Below are 14,942 nucleotides of genomic sequence, written 5' to 3' on the forward strand. Positions count from 1 at the left end.
TATTTTGACGATCACGATGAAGAAAATAATAATTGAATTCAGTGATTTCGATTTTTGGTGTACATACTTCAATAAAATGCACTGGACACACGGTGTCATATCTTGCAACAAGTGTATGCTATGGACGATAAATTGTTCCGATGAATGTGGAAAGGCATTGAAAGAGCCAATGCAATACTAGGTGTATAAGTAAGTAATAGAGAAGAGAAAATAGTTTAAGATAATTCAGTATGGTATTTTCGATCAAGATTGTCCCACGAGGTGCATGTTCGTCAAAAATGTATCAAGGTTAGAACTTAAATATTTCAAGAGATGTGCTGGATCAATAGTTTTGTTCCTCGTAGACGTTTCGACGATCAACAATCTAGAATATTATTTTGACGATCACGATGAAGAAAATAATAATTGAATTCAGTGATTTCGATTTTTGGTGTACATACTTCAATAAAATGCACTGGACACACGGTGTCATATCTTGCAACAAGTGTATGCTATGGACGATAAATTGTTCCGATGAATGTGGAAAGGCATTGAAAGAGCCAATGCAATACTAGGTGTATAAGTAAGTAATAGAGAAGAGAAAATAGTTTAAGATAATTCAGTATGGTATTTTCGATCAAGATTGTCCCACGAGGTGCATGTTCGTCAAAAATGTATCAAGGTTAGAACTTAAATATTACAAGAGATGCGCTGGATCAATAGTTTTGTTCCTCGTAGACGCTTCGACGATCAACAATCTAGAATATTGTTTTGACGATCACGATGAAGAAAATAATAATTGAAATCAGGGATTTCGATTTTTGGTGTACATACTTCAATAAAATGCACTGGACACACGGTGTCATATCTTGCAACAAGTGTATGCTATGGACGATAAATTGTTCCGATGAATGTGGAAAGTGATTTAGAGAGCCAACGTAGTACTAGGTGTATAAGGAAGTAATGGAGAAAAGAAAATAGTTTAAGATAATACAGTATAAAAAAAAGTTCAGTAGAAGTGTACTTTACATCGTCATACACGATCACTACATACAACTGCAACAACTTCGAAAAAAACAATTGGACATTCAATTGTAAGTAGATTGTTAGTTACAATTATATATTATTTGATAAATTAATATAAAATAAACACAATAATAAAATATTGTTTTTGTTTTGATAATCACTGTTAAATTGTTTCGATGATGAAAAAATCGCATGAAATGTTCTCTCAGAGGGAGAATGTAGAGGTATTCAATAATCATTATAAAAAAGTTTCAGATATAAAAACTAATCCTAACAAACTGACTGTTAAAGAAGGTGGTGATGCAATACAAGACACAACTAAAGAACATTTTTAAGAATTTTAACCTGCAATAAAATATTAATTTAAGTTCAGTAGAAGTGTACTTTACGTACTTCTATAAAATGCACTGGACACACGGTGTCATATCTTGCAACAAAAGTATTCTATGGAAGATAAATTGTTCCGATGAATGTGGAAAGGCATTGAAAGAGCCAATGCAATACTAGGTGTATAAGTAAGTAATAGAGAAGAGAAAATAGTTTAAGATAATTCAGTATGGTATTTTCGATCAAGATTGTCCCACGAGGTGCATGTTCGTCAAAAATGTATCAAGGTTAGAACTTAAATATTACAAGAGATGCGCTGGATCAATAGTTTTGTTCCTCGTAGACGCTTCGACGATCAACAATCTAGAATATTGTTTTGACGATCACGATGAAGAAAATAATAATTGAAATCAGGGATTTCGATTTTTGGTGTACATACTTCAATAAAATGCACTGGACACACGGTGTCATATCTTGCAACAAGTGTATGCTATGGACGATAAATTGTTCCGATGAATGTGGAAAGTGATTTAGAGAGCCAACGTAGTACTAGGTGTATAAGGAAGTAATGGAGAAAAGAAAATAGTTTAAGATAATACAGTATAAAAAAAAGTTCAGTAGAAGTGTACTTTACATCGTCATACACGATCACTACATACAACTGCAACAACTTCGAAAAAAACAATTGGACATTCAATTGTAAGTAGATTGTTAGTTACAATTATATATTATTTGATAAATTAATATAAAATAAACACAATAATAAAATATTGTTTTTGTTTTGATAATCACTGTTAAATTGTTTCGATGATGAAAAAATCGCATGAAATGTTCTCTCAGAGGGAGAATGTAGAGGTATTCAATAATCATTATAAAAAAGTTTCAGATATAAAAACTAATCCTAACAAACTGACTGTTAAAGAAGGTGGTGATGCAATACAAGACACAACTAAAGAAAATTTTTAAGAATTTTAACCTGCAATAAAATATTAATTTAAGTTCAGTAGAAGTGTACTTTACGTACTTCTATAAAATGCACTGGACACACGGTGTCATATCTTGCAACAAAAGTATTCTATGGAAGATAAATTGTTCCGATGAATGTGGAAAGGCATTGAAAGAGCCAATGCAATACTAGGTGTATAAGTAAGTAATAGAGAAGAGAAAATAGTTTAAGATAATTCAGTATGGTATTTTCGATCAAGATTGTCCCACGAGGTGCATGTTCGTCAAAAATGTATCAAGGTTAGAACTTAAATATTACAAGAGATGCGCTGGATCAATAGTTTTGTTCCTCGTAGACGCTTCGACGATCAACAATCTAGAATATTGTTTTGACGATCACGATGAAGAAAATAATAATTGAAATCGGTGATTTCGATTTTTGGTGTACATACTTCAATAAAATGCACTGGACACACGGTGTCATATCTTGCAACAAGTGTATGCTATGGACGATAAATTGTTCCGATGAATGTGGAAAGTGATTTAGAGAGCCAATGTAGTACTAGGTGTATAAGGAAGTAATGGAGAAAAGAAAATAGTTTAAGATAATACAATATAAAAAAAAGTTCAGTAGAAGTGTACTTTACATCGTCATACACGATCACTACATACAACTGCAACTACTTCGAAAAAAACAATTGGACATTCAATTGTAAGTATATTGTTAGTTACAATTATATATTATTTGATAAATTAATATAAAATAAACACAATAATAAAATATTGTTTTTGTTTTGATAATCACTGTTAAATTGTTTCGATGATGAAAAAATCGCATGAAATGTTCTCTCAGAGGGAGAATGTAGAGGAATACAATAATAATTATAAAAAAGTTTCTGATATAAAAACTAATCCTAACAAACTGACTGTTAAAGAAAGTGGTGATGCAATACAAGACACAACTAAAGAAAATTTTTAAGAATTTTAACCTGCAATATAATATTAATTTAAGTTCAGTAGAAGTGTACTTTACGTACTTCTATAAAATGCACTGAACACACGGTGTCATATCTCACACCAAGTGTATGCTATGGACGATAAATTGTTCCGATGAATGTGGAAAGTGATTTAGAGAGCCAATGTAGTACTAGGTGTATAACGAAGTAATAGAGAAAAGAAAATAGTTTAAGATAATACAGTATAAAAAAAAGTTCAGTAGAAGTGTACTTTACATCGTCATACACGATCACTACATACAACTGCAACTACTTCGAAAAAAACAATTGGACATTCAATTGTAAGTATATTGTTAGTTACAATTATATATTATTTAATAAATTAATATAAAATAAACACAATAATAAAATATTGTTTTTGTTTTGATAATCACTGTTAAATTGTTTCGATGATGAAAAAATCGCATGAAATGTTCTCTCAGAGGGAGAATGTAGAGGAATACAATAATAATTATAAAAAAGTTTCCGATATAAAAACTAATCCTAACAAACTGACTGTTAAAGAAGGTGGTGATGCAATACAAGGCACAACTAAAGAAAATTTTTAAGAATTTTAACCTGCAATAAAATATTAATTTAAGTTCAGTAGAAGTGTACTTTACGTACTTCTATAAAATGCACTGGACACACGGTGTCATATCTTGCAACAAAAGTATTCTATGGACGATAAATTGTTCCGATGAATGTGGAACGGCATTAAAAGAGCCAATGCAATACTAGGTGTATAAGTAAGTAATAGAGAAGAGAAAATAGTTTAAGATAATTCAGTATGGTATTTTCGATCAAGATTGTCCCACGAGGTGCATGTTCGTCAAAAATGTATCAAGGTTAGAACTTAAATATTACAAGAGATGCGCTGGATCAATAGTTTTGTTCCTAGTAGACGCTTTGACGATCAACAATCTAGAATATTGTTTTGACGATCACGATGAAGAAAATAATAATTGAAATCAGTGATTTCGATTTTTGGTGTACATACTTCAATAAAATGCACTGGACACACGGTGTTATATCTTGCAACAAGAGTATGCTATGGACGATAAATTGTTCCGATGAATGTGGAAAGTGATTGAGAGAGCCAATGTAGTACTAGGTGTATAAGGAAGTAATAGAGAAAAGAAAATAGTTTAAGATAATTCAGTATGGTATTTTCGATCAAGATTGGCCCACGAGGTGCAAGTTCGTCAAAAATGTATCAAGGTTTGAACTTAAATGTTTCAAGAGATGCGCTGGATCAATAGTTTTGTTCCTAGTAGACTTTTCGACGATCAACAATCTAGAATATTTTTTTTTTATTTATAGGATCACTTCAATAATATTACAAAAATACAAATTGTATATTATTTTAGTCGTCGTTTAATAATATGATGTATCCATTCAATCAAAATAATCATAACTATACCGTTTAATATTAGGTACAATTTATATATACTTTATAAACCTTTACGAATGTTTATGTGTTTAAAAATATAAAATAGGTTAATTTTTTAATGACTTTTTACTGTTGTATTTTATTATATCTAATTATATAAGACAGTTAAAAAAAAATTCAAACTTATTCATAAAAATCAATAAAATTATACATATAAATTAAATTTGTTTTTCAAGAAAAATGCAAATATAATTTTTGATTTGTAATAATTGTTTGAATAATAATTAATTTTTATAACAAATCATAAACTAATACAGCAAATTATTATTATTGTTGTGTGTATTAAACTATACATGTTAATAAATTCTTTAGAATTCCAAGACTAGTATAAAAAAGTGGTGTTCAAGGACTATAATATTAGAAAACTAGAACCTTAAAATTACTCTCCTGGACAATATCATAAAACCGATTTAGAAAAATATTTTATTCTATACCCATGAATATTAGATTTTAATTCTGGTGCAAATTAAATTTCAGATTGTTTACTTGTTATTGATATTGGAGATTACATTGGTCCATTTATATTTATTTCGGGGCAGTTCCTTTTTAAAAATGTTGGTGCATACCCATTATACATCCTTGTTCATATTTTGTTTCAATTTTTTTACCATTTAGCGAAAAAAAAAGTTTTTACTGATTAACACCATTGTATAAAAAAATTCTATGCAGCGTCTATAATATCACGTATAATACGATATTATACAATTGTATTATACAAATTTACATCACTAGTTATAAACTCATACCACATCTTATTGTTTTATAATATATTATACCATTAGGTATTAGCTATAATATACTCCGGCAGACTGGCCGCGGAGACCCGACAGAGTCCCTATTTTCACGACAGTAGCGCGTCACCAAGTGCATACAGAGTGTCGAAAATTTATTTCATACATCATACAGAGTGATTTTATGTCATACGTACGAACATACGATGAATGTTTTATTTTTAAAGTTTATAATTTCCTCATTATTTAATAACGTTTTATTGCTATTAAATTTTAATAGACAAAACTAATTTATATATGTTAATATTATAAAATATCCGTCTAACATTTCTTCAATAATCAAATCGATATTATACAATTTATCCTCTTCTTAAATAAAGTGGCTGCATAGACGCAAAAAAGTGGGCTTTAGGGGCTAAGCCTCCCAAAAATGTCTATAGCGCCCAAAACATTTGCACCTATGCTCTATTATAAAATACTCCAATACCATACATTTCAATAACACGTGCATGTTATAACCAACATTTATACCGAAATATAACTTATTAAAAATTATAATTATCATCAAACCTTTGGTGAAATTTGCGTACGTGAACGCAAAAGCGTTTTGAGTCGCCGCAAACTGGACGCATGATTCCAATTTCGTCGCGTTTGACGATGCAACTATTCGCATATAGGACTCAGCACATTCCTTTGTCAGGTGGTATTCGTGTTCCGGTCTTTGCAAATGCCGCGAGCAAGATGACGACTGATCGCAGCCCATCTGCTTAACGCACACGACGAGGATCAGTATCGACAATAACGTCCAATTATTCATTTCACGGCTTTGAAATATAATATATCGCCCACTACAGCCAAAAATAAACAATTATAAAGATTTCGATTGGGAACCGACTATTATATTATTAAGTAAAAATGATTTAAATTGTAACGCGAGTCGTCGTGTACACGTTGGGTGTAGGTTATTGGTACACTACGGTAGTTTGCATGCAGCCTCATATTGTGAGGCAGACAACACTACGATAACATACGCGAGATCCAACGTTAGTCAATTGCATGGACCGTCGACCATGTCCATGGAGTCGCGGCTGAGTGCATTCGATAATGTGTGATATATCTAGTACCTACAAATATTAAAATAACACAATAAAAAATAATTTTTGCTGCACGCACAGGTTTACAATACGATATTATAATAGGTAAAGGAAACAACATCGGCTAAAGTACCGTGAGACGGACTGCGAACATATTTGGATGTTTTTATACAAAACTATTCTCAATGTAATCATTGCACATTTATAAAAATAATTTACTTATTTCATTCTTTATAGTTATAAATATACCAGAATACCTTCGTATTTCAACGAACAATATTTTTTACGCCCATTTAATGAGAACCTACACGGATATGATTATATACAGAAAGGTATCCAAAGGTATATATATGGACAATTTGGGGTTCAAGAGTTACAAGCGTGACTCTAAAAAGTATAAAAAATGTTTCATTCTAAAACGTAGTATAAATATACCATTTTGAACTACATAATAAATGAGTATACCTATCATCATAGATTTCAGTGTGTTTTATTATTTCAATTCGCATATTTTGTACCAGAATGGTATACCGTTATTTATTGTTACAAATCTTAAATAAAATGTACTCTTAATAGCTATGATAATAGTTTAAAAACAAAAAATAATGTATGTAATAAAAAACTGATTATCATGCTTAAAAATATCACCCTTTTAATTTTACCTTCTAGGTATTAATCGTTGGTGATATAATAACATAAAACTGCCAACAGTCGGTTTGAAAATTTTCATTTTTCATAAATAATAAGACACTCATTTGATCATTGATTATAAAACACATTGCCGTTTATCCGAATAAGTGGTTCAGAAAGTAATAAATATAATTTCATGAATATCTTTGTATGTGTAATAGGGGAGTCATTAAAGGGGTGGAATAAATCCTCCCTAGAGCCTTTATGGTATATATAAACCACTCACCACTGTTCTTGAAAATGTAGTATTTTGTGTGTAAAGAAATGTGGCTATAGAAATAAAATAAAAATACGGGACATATAAACGTAAAAACAAAATAATAAATTGTTTTTATATACAAAGGTAGCTGGTACTATAGTCTATATTAGTAGCCAGTAGGTACCTGGTACACAAAATAAATTTTATTTTGATACTGATGATTAAGATTATGCATACCTATATTTATATATAAGTTACCTAGCTAAATATAATATAATAAAACAAATTAAATGCAGCTATGTGCAATGCAGTTGATGATGTCAATAAATGTATTTTCCATTTAATTAAATTAATTAAAAACTAAAATCGATTTTGTCAAAAACCTACTTCGTATAAACATTCCCGGTTTTCCTTTTATCAATGTTTACTTTTTTTTTTTTATTATTATTATTGGTTAAGGCTTCAATTACATAGATTATGTTTACTTTTATATCAAAATATTTTACATATCATATATTGACAATTTACAAGCAAAAAAATTTACCATTTAATTTTTAGATCTGTGTTTTTTAAATTTAATTAAAATATTATAATAATCAATCACAAATGTTATAATTAAATTTAAAGTGGTCATTATTTTTAAATAAATGTAGAAATACAAAAATAACAATTACATTACTACATCTATTGAAAATAAACAAAATCATTTGCCGTAATAGACCAATGTTTCTTTTAAGTTTACCACCTAAAGGACAATGTCTTGTTTATTCATTATGCTACACCCTAAAATAATTTTAGCGTGTAGTATAATGAAAACACGAGTAGCTTAATAATATAAAAATTAAGACATTAGAAAAATGAATCAAACGTTTTTATAACTGTTAAAGAATTTAATATTCTTAAATGAAGTGAACACGTGGCAATTATAATCATTACGATATGAGAAAAACCAAAAACAAACATAAAATTAATGAATAACCTCTACAAAGGTTAGGAATGTTATAATATTGTTTCGGTGGCGACGGCAGTCGGTTCGGAGGTCACCTGTCACATGCGCCGACTGTCGTTGTGTGGTGGTGTGGCCGGGACACGTTGAGATTCCAGTTTGAATCGAGTGGTATTGGTGACGCGGCAATAGCCTTTTCCACGGATTTTTCGTCTTTAAAAAAAAGGAACGCGTAGTTGTGCAACATCTTGGCGCCGGTCTGCTTGTTGTAGCCCTCGTACACTTTTACGTATGTGACTTCGCCAAACTGCTCAAACAGTAACTTGAGTTGTCCGTACTTGACGTGTAACGGCACACATCCGATAAACAGCTGACGGGGATTGAGCTTGCTGGAAGTGACGCTTTGTTGCTGTTGGACACTAACACCACCGGCAACGCCGCCAATGGCATAAGGAGAGTATATTGCCGCAAACCGAATGCCCAGAGTGTTGGTCGTGAAACGTGACCGGAGAGCAGCCAACTCGCTCGAATCGAGTCTGTGATCACCATTTTCATTTGAAACACTGGTGGATATGGTAGGACAGTGGCCATAAATTTTATTCGTCGACGGCGAGAGTGACTGCAACCGCGAAAACGTATAAATGAATGAAAACATTGGATTTGACGGCGTGGACTCGGGGTACGACAACGGAAGTAGCGGCGGTTGTGATGGTGATGTGGACGACAAGGACGACAGCGATGCCGGTGTAGACGACGTGGACGACATTGGAGAAGTTGCATATGACGACACCGACGACGACGACGCTGACGATGACGCCGACGCTGACGACGACGACGACGACGACGACGACGATGGTGACGACGACACACTGATTCTGGACGACGGCGAATTCGACCCATGCCGGCTAGGTTCGAAGCACAGCACGTCGTTGAGGATTTTTCGCGTGTGCACGTCGATGACGAACAGCTGGACAAACTCGCGGTATGCCAACGCCCGCCCCGGTCGCACCACCTTTGGCACGACGCCTACGATCAGCGCCACCGTCGTACCAGGAATGCTGCCACTGTGCCCAGACCAACAAGTCTCCACGGCACGCAGCTTCACGCAACGGTTGTCCATGGCCAGCCGGCCGTATTGCTTGCGAATGGCCCGGGGACCTGTGTACACGCGTCCACCGCCACCGCCGTACGCTCTGGTGTACGAAAACCGAGCAGCGCGGTCGTACTGGTGGCAGTCGGCCCGGTCGACCGGATGTCCTGGCAGGGTGGTGTAATAGTCACGGACCACTATTAAGCCGGTACACAGAGCCGTCTGAAAACGAACCAAGGAACCACGGTCCTGCCGCCCGGCCCAGCCCTCAAAACGGCTGTGGAATGATGCAGCTACCCGGTTGCCGTCCTGCTCGTTGTCGCCATCATGCTCGCCGTAAGCCGCGGTGGTCAGATAAAAGTGGTTGGAGACGACTGCCCGGCGGTCAGCTGCCCGCCAATGGACGATCAGTATCTGTCGCCGGTACCCGTCCTCGGCCGCAAGTACAACGATCAGTCCGTCGGAGCGTGTCCGTTGACACGCCACAACCGGCCAAGCGCAACCACCCGAAACGTTCAGCGAGGCCAGCCGGTCAGCGATCTTGTGAGCGCCAGTCGCCGGCTCCGTCCACCGGCCGTCTCCAGTCACTTCGACGAATACCGAAAGCCGGTCGTAGTACTTGGACATATGGTCGACTGGCGCACTACGATATGCTGATAGAAAGTCTTCACACCACATCCTCTGCGCTGTGGGTTTCGTTAATGAATATTTTCTTTAACTATGTATTATTTTGTTCGTGATGGAGAACACAAAGTGGTAAACTTAAAACGCCGTTATAATCACGTGACGATAAACTAAATGACGGTCAATAGAACTATACAATGGTGTTTTTTTTTCGCTCGTTAGATAGCTTGGAAAACCACGGTAACGAGTGAAGAATCACAAAATATTGACTAGTCTTTGTTGTAAATCAAAAAACATATAGTAATACAGGTTTAATAAAAATTCAATTGATAGTGATTTTAAAAATACACTAGGTATTGTGTATATTAAACATATTTGGAAATAAGAAATATAAGACTTTGATTCAAAATTACTACCGTCAAATAGGCCCACATAGAGTAGTCTTCTAATACTATAAAACAACAAGCGTGTAACGCCCTCTAGGTATAGTGGAACCAAGGAGTAAAAAATTAGACAAAACAATTATCAAAGACGTTGTAAGTGTTATCATAGTATTTTCAATGATAGCTGGTGTTATTATCTAATTTTAGATGACTTAATTGAACGTACATCGGTTTTCACTTGAGGTGACTAACTTGCTAGATACTCCAACACGGATCTAAACTTTACATTGTTCCACACACAAAAAAGCACCGGATATGCAACAGAAAACAGCTCTAAAAACCGACAGTTGAAAGATTTAAACATTCCCGCTAAAGGTGCCAAGCCTAATCACTAATCATTATCAAAATAAGCACTCTATCCGCCGAAGGATATATAATTTATTTATCATATTATATATAAATATTCATATATATTTATGACTGGTTGCCCATTAAATGATAAAATATATTTTTTTAAACAGTGACAAATCAAAATATATGTAGTAGATGTGTCTTATCTGAAAGGGTTGCAGGATAACCATAATGACCTGCCTTTCCTGCCACAAAATAGTATACCGCGTGGATCAAAGGTAACGAAAACTGATGGCTACATTTTAAAAGAAGACAAACTACGTTATACACTATGGAAACCTGCAGCAGGCGATTAAAAATGGTTTAATAGTTGAAAAAGTAAATATCTGCATTTTATAAGATTTCAAACAGATTTTTAAAATTTTTCTTATTTTATAGGTACATAGAGTTATACAGTTTAATCAGTCTGCGTGGTTGGCAGATTATATTAAACTTAACACTGAGATGAGGAAGAAGGCTGGGAACGATTTTGAGAAGGATTTCTTTAAGCTAATGAACAACGCTGTATTTGGTAGGTTACTAATAAACTTTTTAAACATTTTAAACTTTAAAAATTTACTTTTGTACAGGGAAAACTATGGAATCAAAACGCAAGCAAATGAAGATGGAGCTAGTGTCATGTGATAGGAGGTTGCAGAAGTTGATCAATAAGACTACATTTAAGCACTGTACTAGGTATAATGATAACCTCAACGCTGTGGAGCTTGAGAACAAAATTATTAAATTTGATAAACCTATCTATATCGGTAAATATACATAACATTTTCCAAGAACTGAAACGAAGAAATGGAACTTTGGAACTTTACAGACCGACTATACCCCATGTCGGTCGTATTATGAACGGTCTACAATAATAACGAAACATTAGTAAGAAAATTCTACGCCGCACCAGATGGTGACACGGAAGGTATGTCCCCCAAGCCACTCGAGAAAATCCAATGAAAGTGACGTTAGCTATTCATAGTGGATCAATATGTAATTTAAGTATAATAGTTTATTATAATCACATGATGTTTTCTAATTTTAACAGCGTCTCATAGGCTCAGACTGCTAATTACAATTTCGCTTAATATTTATCCTCAACATTATATTATTGGCCGAACGTTACACAAATTTTCATAAAGGGTTGTTTAATAATGCAATAAATAACAGAGTCGATAATGAAACGATAAGTCGTGAATGCATGGGATTCATATAAATGTATTGCTCAATAGACAGAAATATTTTATTCATTTTTTTTTTTAAATAATCATTGTTTACACATAGAATACACAATGTATGTGATACGTTAAATATTAAATATTGTTTAAAATGTATTAAAATTATTTAAAAATATTAACTATCTTATTAAACAGATTGATGATTTTCATAAGATATGGTTCTAAGTCATGTTTTGGTGCACATTGAAATTAAGTTATAAGACGTAATCAGATGAACTAATATAATTTTTTTATATTGAAATCAGATCGATACATTCATACTATGTTTTTGATTTTTTGTTATCAATTATATATATGTAGTTTTACAATATTTTAAGTAATTTACTATAATATATCCAGTAGTTAGTACCTACTATATCTATTATAGACTTTGTCTATATTTTTGACTTTTTTGTATGATTAAAACAAACATTCCAAAATACCATATTCTCATTATACAATTTTCATCGCTCAAATCCAATTTCTGACGACATTAGTACTACTAAAATAGAATAATTAGCTTGCAAGCATTTCGGCCAAGCCAGGGGCTAATTTATTTATTTTCGTAAGCGTTAAATGTAGAATGCAGACGCAACTATTCTAGTCTCTTGGATATGAAGGCGATCGTGCTTCACACACGAATGGCTCAAGCCTGGGCCCCAGAGATAGTGCGAAAGCAAGCACATTGTGTCTTGTCGTATATGTGGCAACAAGTATAATGACGAATGATAGCTTTTGGTGATATTCTGTCCAGAGGTACACTGAATAAGTCAACTTTGGCGTAGGTACTAACTACAAGTAAAAATATGAAATAGATAAAATGTAATTTTATCATTTAAATGTTTAATTCTTTTATATAATTATTTATATTTTAAATGGTAACTTTACTAAATATATATTTTTTTTTATTGATCAAGAAAACGCTTCAACAACAATGGTTATTAGCGTGTGTGGTTACATTTTTTTTTCCTAAATATATTAATTATCATGTAAAGTTCATTTTTTAAACTAGTATAAATGTAACACTTCGCATTTCAATATCATTATAAGTCTCAACAATAAGATTAATATACCTTCAACTTCGGTACAGCTCATAACATAAGAACCATCAGAAATGTTATGGGTAATACCTAGGTATGTTAAAAATTATACTTAACATTTTGCAAGATCATATTCATCATATGAAAATAAGATAATTAATAATTGTTGAATTAAACAGAAACTTAAATTTTCAAATAGTATCATTAAAGTATTGAAATTCGATCAGAATTAATCTTAATTTTTAAAATAAAAAAACATCATTGTATGAGTTTATCATATAATATAATGAACACTTTAAAATATGTTCACCTCACGCATTCACAAACCATATCAGCTATCATCGGGGCTTAAAATTGATTAGTGATAACCCAATCACAGTTATCAAGAATTATAAACATGTTGCATTTTTATGATACTTGGAGAATGAATTGTTAATGTGGATGGATAAGCATTTTCCAAGCATCCACCAGATGCGGAAGACTGCAAAAACAAATTAAGTTTCGGGTAATTCCCGAGAAAGTTACCTAAAGAAAAGAGTTTTGAAAGTTTACCACACATTTGAATGAGGTGGAAAGATGTTCAAAAGCTGACCTATGTAAGGGTAGAAGAAGAAGATGCATAATATACAATATGCCCAATACTACTGCAATTGATTTTTACGAAACATTAATGATATGCAATATGAAAGCGTTGATCGTGCCAGTGTGCCCCATAACACGAGACGCCACTAATTGGATTTTAAAGGCATATCGAAACAATTATCTGATGAATCAGACGTGGTTGACTTTCAATTGTCATTTATGAAAATTAGCTTCCTTTTTATATAAAAACAAAATAATAAAATAATGAACTGTATATAATTATTATAATGTATCAATGTAATATATTTGTTGATAAGTACTGGTAATTAGTTTGATGACTATTGCATAATATACAAAATATTACATAGCACACAAATCATGTGTGCACCAACATAGTATTATATAATATAAAATGTAATAACTATTGTATTTTGTATTTTAAATGTTAAATTGTTATATCATAATTACATGAAACTCGTTATAATTAAGTGTCATTTATATTTGAATTGTAATTTATTCATTTTTGTATTATTATGTTGTTATAATAATATAGCACTTTAGAATAATTCTTCCAATGTATATGCTTAAAACGATTCTTGAATTTAATCTGTTACAATATTTCAAAAAAATGTTTATTTTATTGTTAGAGTTGTTTTTTGCATTTGAAGAATGCCTACATTCTTTGCCGTGTTCAAAATTGAATTTTATAAGTAGTTCAATTTAATCATGTTTAACCAAATAATAAGTATAAGTTTTTAGATAAGCAATTGCCTAATTACAAATGTATAAAATTAAAAAACATAATATAATCCAAATTATTTTGAAATGTAAATTGTTATCATTGACAAAGAACGTTTATTTAATAATAGCTCTCCAATTGAATAACATAATGTATAGCCAATTTGATCGCCGTGGTGAGTCCCCAAAATCTATCCAAATACTTGGAAATACAAATTGGTAAGGATTAGGTACATCAAAAGGCATAATCCAGTATGGAATAGTAAATAAAATAAAATAATGATTCCTTAATTCCAAAAATAAGAAAATACATTATTAGTTACTTTGTAAAAAAATGATTCTGAACTCACAATTACACTGAATTCAAAGAAACAAATCTAAATTAAATTAAGATTCTAAGACGTGCAGTATATTTAATAAAGTACTATATAGCCTAATTAATCTATAATCGCATATACTGATTCATACCGGTGATCAGCATCATGCATGC

General features: G+C 32.5%; 1 protein-coding gene across 2 annotated transcripts in view; it reads right to left on the reverse strand.

Annotated features, from left to right (window-relative positions):
• The window catches only part of LOC132934581 (uncharacterized), a 34,329-nt gene extending 27,111 nt beyond the window's left edge, over positions 1–7,218 (reverse strand). For both annotated transcript variants that reach the window (XM_061000906.1, XM_061000905.1), the window contains exon 1: positions 6,027–7,218. In XM_061000906.1, coding sequence (XP_060856889.1) covers positions 6,027–6,273 — 247 coding nt within the window. In that variant the 5' untranslated portion in view covers positions 6,274–7,218. The remainder of the gene's footprint in view (positions 1–6,026) is intronic.
• Between the last annotated feature and the right edge of the window lie 7,724 nt (positions 7,219–14,942).

Source organism: Metopolophium dirhodum, chromosome 1 (genome assembly GCF_019925205.1).
Source record: "Metopolophium dirhodum isolate CAU chromosome 1, ASM1992520v1, whole genome shotgun sequence".
Lineage (NCBI taxonomy): Eukaryota > Metazoa > Arthropoda > Insecta > Hemiptera > Aphididae > Metopolophium > Metopolophium dirhodum.